The sequence below is a fragment of the Penaeus vannamei genome, chromosome 31 (genome assembly GCF_042767895.1).
Source record: "Penaeus vannamei isolate JL-2024 chromosome 31, ASM4276789v1, whole genome shotgun sequence".
NCBI classification, from domain to species: Eukaryota; Metazoa; Arthropoda; class Malacostraca; order Decapoda; family Penaeidae; genus Penaeus; species Penaeus vannamei.
Window position 1 is genome coordinate 22,993,314 of NC_091579.1, and position 10,671 is coordinate 23,003,984.

General features: G+C 34.0%; 1 protein-coding gene across 5 annotated transcripts in view; it reads left to right on the plus strand.

Moving 5' to 3' along the window:
- LOC113821008 (rho GTPase-activating protein 8) overlaps positions 1-9,629 on the plus strand; it is a 168,050-nt gene extending 158,421 nt beyond the window's left edge. For all 5 annotated transcript variants that reach the window (XM_070143962.1, XM_070143963.1, XM_027373434.2 and 2 more), the window contains 6 exons: positions 1,944-2,162; positions 2,321-2,419; positions 2,553-2,734; positions 3,363-3,569; positions 4,734-4,840; positions 5,179-9,629. In XM_070143962.1, the coding sequence (XP_070000063.1) occupies positions 1,944-2,162; positions 2,321-2,419; positions 2,553-2,734; positions 3,363-3,569; positions 4,734-4,840; positions 5,179-5,349 (985 nt within the window). In that variant the 3' untranslated portion in view covers positions 5,350-9,629. The remainder of the gene's footprint in view (positions 1-1,943; positions 2,163-2,320; positions 2,420-2,552; positions 2,735-3,362; positions 3,570-4,733; positions 4,841-5,178) is intronic.
- The last annotated feature ends 1,042 nt before the right edge of the window (positions 9,630-10,671 follow it).

Consider the following 10,671-nt stretch of genomic DNA (forward strand, 5'->3'; position numbering starts at 1 on the left):
CGAATCTATATCTGTCTGGTTATCCATTTCTTTTTCTCTTTAATTTTCATCCTTCTATATTTCAGCCTATCTATCTATCTCCCTAACTTCTTATCTATCTATCGATATCTCTCTCTCTCTCTCTCTCTCTCTCTCTCTCTCTCTCTCTCTCTCTCTCTCTCTCTCTCTCTCTCTCTCTCTCTCTCTCTCTCTCTCTCTCTCTCTTTCTCTCTCTCTTCCTTCCTTCCTTCCTTCCTTCCTTCCTTCCTTCCTTCCTTCCTTCCTTCCTCCCCCCCTTCCCCTCCCTTCTCTCTCTCTCTCTCTCTCTCTCTCTCTCTCTCTCTCTCTCTCTCTCTCTCTCTCTCTCTCTCTCTCTCTCTCTCTCTCTCTCTCTCTCTCTCACACACACACACACACACACACACACACACACACACACACACACACACACACACACACACACACACACACACACACACACACACACACACACACTCACTCACTCACTCACTCACTCACTCACTCACTCACTCACTCACTCACTCACTCACTCACTCACTCACTCACTCACTCACGCACGCACTCACTTTGGGTATGTGTAGTAAATAAAGTTAATGGTCACTCCAGCCACAAGTTATCACTTTATTCCAGGTAAATCATCACAGGGAAAATCAGCCATTTCAGAATTTAAAAGAACACTGTTTTAAAATAGGAAAATATCTTATTATGTGAATTATAAAGAAACAAATTTATTTCTGGATTTTTACGTTAGAAAAGTGTTTACCAAACTCGATAAATCGTTTCCAACCTTTTGTAAAATGCCAACGAAGTAAGCCTCAAGGTCCCTTTAAATTTGATGAACATACAAAAGTAACACGTGAACAGCGTAGCGCTCCTGTAAAAGGAAGATAGGAAAAGGTTAGGTTGCTTAAGGAAAGGCTAAGGCAGCGAACTCGGGGTCCAGGGGAGGGGCAGAGGCAAGGGAAGAAGCCAGGCTATTTGGTTTGCTCTTAATATCCTATGCAGCCAGCGGATAATTTTAAGAAGACGAGACGTTTTAATTGGTCTAAGTCTAGAAGTTTCGTATTTAGCACAAACACACGCTTGCGCTTACGCGAGTATGAGTGAGTATGAGCGAGAGTGAGTATGAGTTTGAGTATGAATATGAGTGTGGGAGTGAGTGAGTAAGAGTGTGTGTGTGTGTGTGTGTGTGTGTGTGTGTGTGTGTGTGTGTGTGTGTGTGTGTGTGTGTGTGTGTGTGTGTGTGTGTGTGTGTGTGTGTGTGTGTGTGTGTGTGTGTGTGTGTTTGTTTGTTTGCTTGCTTGCATACCTGTTTGTGACTTCTGTTGTTGTATGTAAGTACATGTGTACACTTGCTCATACCCCCCCCTACACACACACACTCACACTTTCACATCAACTTTCACAGACATTCACACACTGCTTTTTCATAAAGGGTAGAAAGGATGGTTAGGAGAGGAAAGCAAACAAAAATTTAGAAACATGCATGCTCTAGCTCAACCCCCCCCCCCACACACACACACACTCACACTCACACTCACACTCACACTCACACTTACACTCACACTCACATTCTCACATCCACTTTCACAGACACTCACACACTGCTTTTTCATAAAGGGTAGAAAGGATGGTTAGATAAGGAAGGCAAAAAAAAAAAAAAGAGAAAAATGAGTTATCCAAGGGGGATTTTTAGTTATAATTAGACTTACTTACATGCTATTTAGTAATTGAGTAAAAAATTGTGGTCTTGGGGGAGCAGGTGCACCCGCTAGCCTTCCAATTGATATCCCTGCTCACACACACACATATGTGCACACTCCGTTCCCATGCATGCATAGAGAGAGAGAGAGAATGAAGCATCTGATGTTCAGATATACTTACAGGAATATAATGTCATAACAAATGTTTGTACTGCAATTTAACACTTTTGCCACTTGCAGGTACCTGATGTTCACCCTGGACCAGTATGTGGAGCAGGACTACTCCCTGGTCTACTTCCACTACGGCCTCAACAGCAAGAACAAACCTCCTGTGTCGTGGATGTGGTCGGCGTACAAGGCCCTGGACCGCAAGTACAAGAAGAATCTGAAGGCCCTTTATCTCGTCCATCCCACCAATTTCATTCGCGTTGTTTACAATATCTTCAAGCCTGCCATTAGGTAATATGTTTGTCAATGTTTTGTATGTTTTTGATTTTGTGAAAGCTTCATATTAGGGAATTGTTGTATTTTAGTCATGGTATGGATTTTCTTTAGGAAGTACAGTTTCATGTTATTTTTTTCCACAAATTTTAATTATTTTGGAATTTAACTTACAGTGCCAAATTTGGACGAAAGGTGATGTATGTGAACTACCTACATGAACTTCAGCAGCATCTTCACCTTAGCCAGCTACCTATTCCACAGTGTGTCCAACAGTAAGTATTTCTGGATAGTTTGAAAAGTGCATTATATGCACATGTGTATATATCTGTATGATGTTAAAGAAGAAAGAAAACAAGTTTATGATTGAATTTTATATACTAATTTAACATTTATTGTTTATTCCAGACATGACCAACAACTTGTTGCCAAGTTGAAAAGTCTGCCCAAAACCACAGGATCAGGGACAAACAAGCCATTGCCTACACAGCAGTTTGGGGTATCTCTGCAGTACATCAAAGATGCCAACAATCAGGACCCCATTCCACCTGTGCTAAAGAACTGCATAACATTCCTTGACCATCCTGATGGTAAGATTCAGTCCACGTGTACAGATTGTATACATTTCATCCTGATGTAGCTAGTATTAATTTTTATACTAATTTCCTTAAATGTTTTATATTTAGGTATCAGTCTTGTTGCTGATATGTGTTACAAGTGTAACCCATTATCTGCTAGCCAGAATGAGTTGGGACCAGCTCATGGGCAACCAAGTCAATGTTCATTAAAGAAAATTCATAAACTTCTTGAAGTAATCTGAAAAAAAATGTACTTAGAAATAAAACATAATTTAAAACATTAAAGAATCTTTAATCTACAGATTCTGATCAGTAGAAAAAACATACACTGCATAAAAAAATCACTTCACATAGTGCCAATGCCCTTTTGTATATAAGTATATTTACTGTTGGTAGTCCATGGGTGAAAGAGAAAGGGAATGAAATATATAGATAGAATGTTCTAGTACTAGAATAAGATTCAATTATGAAAATAGCAGACAGATAGATGTATTTATTATAACAGAAAGTTTCAACTGGTATTGTTTATACCCATTCATCCAATTATAGTGTCCTTGATGTGTTTACTAGGATTGATACATGAACCTATTTTATGCAGTTTCTCTTTGTAACTGTTTAAAACACAAATCTTCTTCCACAGCACTGGAGACGGAAGGACTGTTCCGTCGTTCAGGTGCAGCAGCTGTGGTAAAGAGTGTCCAGGAACGCTTCAACAAGGGTGAAGAGGTTAACTTTGTACTGGAGACTGATGTACACATTGCAGCTGTTATCATTAAGACTTTCCTGAGGGAACTTGAGGAACCACTCATGACCTTTGAGCTCTACGATGAAATTATCCAGTTCCAAGGTGTGTTCATACAACTGGGATACTGATGTTGGTTTTGCATCAAGGTGTCTGGTGTTTATCTTTGATACTGAATATCTTGTACTAAGATCTTTACAAAAAATATTTTTTGAATCTAAATTGATTCAAATCTTTGCCAGATTCAGTCTGTACTAAGATATTTAAACAATCCAATCACAAGTTAACAGATTTTATAATATAAAGTGAGCCCATACAAAAGACTTTTTTTTTTTTTTTTAGCTTGATAGAAGCATAATCTATTTATTATGCTCTATAATGTAGCAACTTTGACATGCTGTGCTTTATATAACATACAAAATTACTGCCAATAATGATAATGATATTTAATTCTACATAGCTTAAACAATTTTCATTATTTTTTTCTATACTCATTTGTCTTAACTCTTTCAGTATATTAATGAAACCTTACTATAGTCTGCCTATTGTAAGCAAAGTTTACCTGTTAATATTTTTAATTTTTATCTGATGCTAGATATATATTTAGTCTGAAAATCCTTTCAAAGCTCATTACTCTGAAACCAACATTTTCTTCCACTTAAATCTGTAGAATGGATCATAGATCCCATCTGAATCTTGCCTGTATCTTACAAAAGAAAGCAATCTAAACTAAACAAATGAGCTATAATCTTGTTAACTTCTCTAATTCAAGTCTTAATCTAAACTCTTATTAAAGGTTAGTTCAACATTGAATATCTTGTTGATGTACTCAGGAATGATGATAATGATAATTAATGGATATACAGTATCTAAATGCCAACCTAATGATTAAACCAAGCTGCAACATATGGTCACATTCTCTAAGGTATTGTGCCTTGATAAAAATACGCATATATAACCCATGCAGTGAAAATAATCGGATACAGTGCTGACTGCCTAAGATAACCATGCTACAGCCTTATTTAACTAAGTCTGATATTACTATATCTGAACTATGTCTTGTGACACAAAGCAAAATGTGTTGAATAACGGTTTATATAATTGCAAACCCATATCTTCAAGAGATTGCTTTTCCTCAATATGATTTTCATTATTGATATTGTTTTATTTAGGATTATCTTGGAAATGGAAAAGTTTATTGTTCAAAGATATTGTTATTTTATTACTATGTCAAATCTTTGTTTTTTTCTAATTTCATTGTATTTTTAGGTTTGAGTAAGAGTGAGCGCCTCATCAGTATCAAACAGATTCTTCTGGAAAAGTTACCGGAGGACAACTACCTCGTTCTCAAGTTCCTTGTTAATTTCTTGTCGAAGGTAACATGATTAAGTTCTTGTTAATTTCTCGTAGATTTTTACTTTTAAAGTAGCATTTATTATTATTATTATTTTATTATTATTATTTTTTTTTTCACAGCTGCTAGAATGTAACTTATACACTGTAATTTTTATTACAGCTGCTACAATGAAACTCATTCACTTATTATCTGTCTGAAGACATGCCTCATTAGATATTCAGTCTGTTAAAAGGAATAACATATTATGGAACAAGATTAAACACTTATTCAGACTGCCATTGTAATGCTTTATCTAGGATAGAGCTTGATTTTATAATCATGTTATTATATATCACCAAATAAACTCTTTCTCACCAGGTGATGGATCGCAGTGACTTGAACAAGATGACAGCCAGCAACTTGGCTGTTGTCTTCGGGCCGAATCTGGTGTGGCCACGGGGAGGCCAGATGTCCCTGAATGCCATTGCTCCCATTAACCTCTTCGTGGAGAACATGCTCTCTTATCACCACCAGATATTTGTGCTCTGAAAGGACACTGCCAATACGTCAAACCCTTGAAACTCACATATGACATTGATTCTGATCAACTAATGTGTCTGGTCAAGACATCTTTTCGAGCCATATCCTTTCATCTACCAATATCAATCATGATCAGGTTCACTCCTTCATACCACTGAAGCATCAACTCTAGAATTAGTCGTTTTCATTGTAGCTCCACAGAAGGATCGTACTGACAGAGCAGTGAAATAAATTGTTATGAGCTGAACACAGTTGATTTGGAAAACTTTTCACATGATTGCATATTTTGCAAAATTGTGATTTATATGATAGATAATATTATCATACATGTCTGTTACTGTTTCATCAAGTAAGGTTTTGTGATAATTGTAAAATATTTGCTCCTAAACAGGGTGTAAGATAGGGATTGCAAAAGTAAAAGTAATTGAGACAAGTCATAACACTGCTTCTTTTGAAGAGTATGCATGGCAAGGAAATGAGAAGGTTTCATATGTTCATGGCAGAGAAATTTGTGTTCAGATTTCCACACGAGTGTCTATTAGATTTTTCCATCACGTTTGATTTTTTCCCCCTCTTGAATATTGTTGTTTGATTTAAAACTGCTGGATATGCTTAGTGTCTTGAGTGTTGTCACAGGTGTTTGTATTATTGTTGAATATGGTATAACCAGGTAAGGCTTTGTGGTTACTTGGGACATGTTTTGATTTTCTAAATTACATTTTGTTTAGCTCAGGCATAAATTTTTACCAATGTACAATTAATTTAACAAAGATAAGCAGTAGGATAGTTTGTAGCCTAGAAATAAGCAGCGAGAAAATGTATTTACAGGTGAATTATGCTTAATTTTTTGTTAACTAATAACTACCAAAAGTAGTATAAATCTTTGTTGAACATTTTACAGTTGATTTGGATATTTTTCTTCAAAAGAAAGTTTTGTGTTTATTATTTCATTTTAACAAAAATATATATATTACCTTTTAAAATCCAATAGGTTACTATTATTTCTAAGTATTTTGTGTGATTTTTGTTTTATTGGAATACAAAATTACAATTGTTCCTTTTTTTCATCTTTGAAGTTAACAGTTATTGATATAATTCAAGAATTGAACATATTTTTTTGGTAGCCCATAGTCTAAACAGAAGCATTCCAGAAGTTAACATTAACTTTAAACAGTTGATATTATTTAATGTTATGGATCTTTATCCAACAAAGTTATCCTAGCTAAGGATTATATCAGAAAGTCAAGATAGAAGATATATAGAAGAATGAAAAATAACCAGTGACTTTTTTTCCAACTTTGATAACTACTTAATTGGAAGGGTGTAATGTCTATTTTCACTCTTGATGTGATTCAGTTAAGCATTCTTTGAATACTTAACATATATTTAAAAGAAAAGGAAAATCACAGAATCATGAGATGTGTGGACAGGAGCAATTTGTTAACACCATACACTGATTTAGTTTTGTTTTCTAGTACAGTTGAAACTTCAGCATCAGTTGCTTATATTGTTTGTTTTTCTTTAGTTGTAATTTAAGGTCAAGAGTTTAGCACTGTAGATCAAACTTTTATAAAAAGCCTTGAATGTATAGGTGAATGACATTAGATATTTAAAAAGTTTTGCAGAAACATTGAGTAAAAGAATTATAGCAGTGCTGAGGAGTTTCATAGACTGTAGAGGTAATGGTGAAATTAGCAGTAACATTGGTGAGGAAGCAGAGGCTTATCAAACCTATATTGAGTGATTGCACAGCTCGATGTTGGCCTCATACTCAAGTCGTTGCACTGGTTAACCAAGAGAAATTTAGACTGGTAGGAGTATTCTGCAGTGGATGTAAATTTCAACTAAAATGTGTGGTTTCCTGAAAAAGCAGAAAGAAAAGAAAATGATCTTGCTGACCTACAAGAGCACATGTCTGAGGAATCCTAACCAAGGGAGTGAAACAAATGTCTGGAGATCCCACAGGCAAGTGAACATGTGGTTTTCAAGATATCGGCTCTTTGACTTAGATATATTGCATTGTATCGACTTCAGAAGTTCAAATGAATGCTTTGAGAATGAAACATGAAAGGAAAAGATTTGATGTGAGACTTGTATAAGTGTTTGGAACTGACAGATATTTGATCCTTCAGACAACACTAGATTTGATATGGCTTTGTACTTTTAAAAAACTTGAATGCACTTCAAATCTTTTGGAAACATTCTGACTTGATTCCTGTGTAGGAATCACTGCAAAAAGAAAGATAGAATGTATGATTCATATTTTTCTATACATTAACTAAAGCTAATGGATATGGAATTGCCTCAATATCCATGGATTTTTGGATAAAGAAGAAAAAGCCAGAGGAATTACTATTACAAGAATGCCCCCTCAAAAAATTGAATTATTTGTAAAAGGTAATTGCAGCTAAGTGCAAAGCAAAAATATTATCATGGTTTGAGGTTTGCATCTTCATTGCTAATAATTTTCACATTCTTTGGAACTATATTTCATTATTTGGTGAATAATGTTTCATCATTCTATATGAGAGGACACGGAGACCAATGCACAAAACGAAAAACATGAATACTGGCATTCTTATACCCACTATATATGTTTACACAACAGTAACAATTTGTTTCAAGTATCATAATGTTGTCAAGAAGTTAAGGTTTGTTTGTTAAGTGTTGTGAAGATGGTTAGTGGTTCTGGTAAGTTATATAGAACATTTCTTTTTCTGATGATATTTTGCATTGTATTATTTTTTATTGTCTTGCTCTTTTCATAGAAAGAAGTAACATCTGTTTATGGAATTTGGTTACATGAACAAGACTTTAGTGGCTGGAGAGATGTTTTCTGCAATATGCACCTCAATTTTGTTTCATTATATTAAAGCTATATTTTTATAATTTCAAGTTGTTATATGGATTAAAGGCATAGTAGATATGCTTAGTTATACATTCATTTAATTTAAGATCTTATCCCTGTGTTTTAACAATTCATTTATAGTTAGAGATCAATGCAGAAGGGTGTAGAGAAGGAAATATAAAGAAAGTCAGCACCTTCTACCACTATCTTTGAAATGGCATTTGACTTGGTCAGGAATAGTATTGCTAATGCAAGTGCATTTATGTCCACATTAAGCATGACTTTTTATTTGAACAGTTTTGTTATTTGAATAGATATCTCTCTTTTTTATTAATTAAAGACAGAGCCAAAGAAGGAATTTGTTGTTTTGTTTCTTACTAAGGGTCCATGAAAGAATGCATTCCTTTATGAACTGACACTTTTCTGTTTGATCTAGCATGTTGTCTTTTTGTACATTCTCTTCTGCTTTTATTTTAAAGTTAATGTATTGTATAAGCTTGCAGTTGAAGCACAAATTTGGCTTATTTTTGTTTGTATTTTTTTTAGAGAAGAAAAGGTTTATTTTAACTGACTTCAATCCAAAATGTTAAGTGACTTATAGTATAGATGATCTTGAGAACTTGAGCAGATTATTCTTTTGAACAGGTGGTAAGACTGTTTAGTTGCTTTTTGTTATTAAGAGTTGAGTAAAACAGACATTAGAAATGTAAAATTTCCATGATGTTTTCCCTTTTTTTGCACAAGCAGCTATACAGTATAGCTTTGTTGATTGATTTGTATATGCATTTAAGACCATTGATTTGATATCAGAAATTATGTCTGGTATTAGATGTACCATAGGTTATTAAGCAACAAAGGATTTTACCAAGAATTTCACACAACACATGTATTCAACTTTTGGTATAAGTTGTAAGGAAAAAAAAAAACATAATAAAGTTCAAATATTTGCATTTTGTACAAACACACTCGAGATACTATATGACACACTAAGGCATCTCCCCTCGTCGAAGCTGTCTCTGAAATCTTACTTTGAAAAACCTGACAATCAGCATTTCCAAACTTGTTAATTTTTGTCCCTGTTTTCCTAGTATGAAATCTGACATGTAGTTCTTTCTCCTGCTAACAGCAAGGAAGGATCCCAAATTTAGCAAGCAAGGTGAAAAGAGCCATTTATTTTTTTGGCATTTAATTGCAATTTGGGTTTTGTCTCATTTTTGAATCCTGTGTGTATGCTAACTTCAATTTCCATTTCATCCTTTGTTGCTTAGATAATCATCTTTGGAGTAATTTACATTTGATATCTTTTTCTATATATCATGAAAATACTTTACTGTGATTTATTGTCAATTGAAAATGAGATTAGTAATAATGTAATTATTAATGGTCTTAATATTTGTCTAGTCTGAGTGTATATAATATGATAATAAAGAAATGAATGTAACTTTTGTTAGTTTCATTACCATAGATTTTTTCTTGTTGTAAAGATGCCAGATAAACCATGCTTAGTAAAAATCTGAATTACAGGTAAATTGACTGTATCAGCATTAAAAAGGGTAATGTAAAACCCTAGATATGACTTTTTAAGGAAATGTTTGACATAATTTTAATGGTTTGTCAGCATACAGAATACACCAATGTAGTATTCCAACTGGAATTTCTTTTTATGTATTAAGTTTTAGAAATAAGCAGTTTAAAAATAAGTATATTGTAAAAATATCAATGAGTGGATTTCCATGATATATTTGACTAATAAATCCTGAGTTATAGGGGCAAAGCTGACTTATCAACAAGCATTGTTGTAAATTCTGCAGATTTAAAAATGTTATTATGTTTGAATTTGTACCTACAGAAAAGATACTACCTACCATTAAGAATATAAGTTTATCATTGTGTTCTAGTTTTTCCTTTGCCCAAGCAATGGAAGTAAAGGAAAGAAATTGTTATTAGCATGGGCTGTCACATCCAATCAGCAAACAGCTATTGCCAAGTGTGCAAATATCTAGACAGCCACACAAATCTTGAACAACTTAGACTAAACTGCAGGCTCAATCATATTTTTTTTAATAGACTGGAAGGGCAATAGCTGTTGACGAAATATCAGAAAGTCCACTATGCGCAAAGTAGGTTTATTGCAAAATGAGAAATCAGATTCAGCTGCAGTTTCATCTCTCATTAACTTATCATTTGTCCTGGATGGTTGTCTATCCAGTATTAGGTCAGCCGTATAGCCATTTTAAATACAAATAGACTCTCAGTATGAATTCTGATAGATACTCCTAAATCTTAAAGCTACAAGCAAGTCAAGGTATGTTATGTGTGTGTATACATGCAAGGTCAATAATTACCTATAAATACTTCAATATTTAGAATTTGTGTACGTGAAAGTGTCTAAAAAAAGAACATAAATGCCCAGGCTCATTATTTACAGAAAATGAAATAAGGAGCTTTATAAGAATACAACTACATATATGTTTATGTGATGT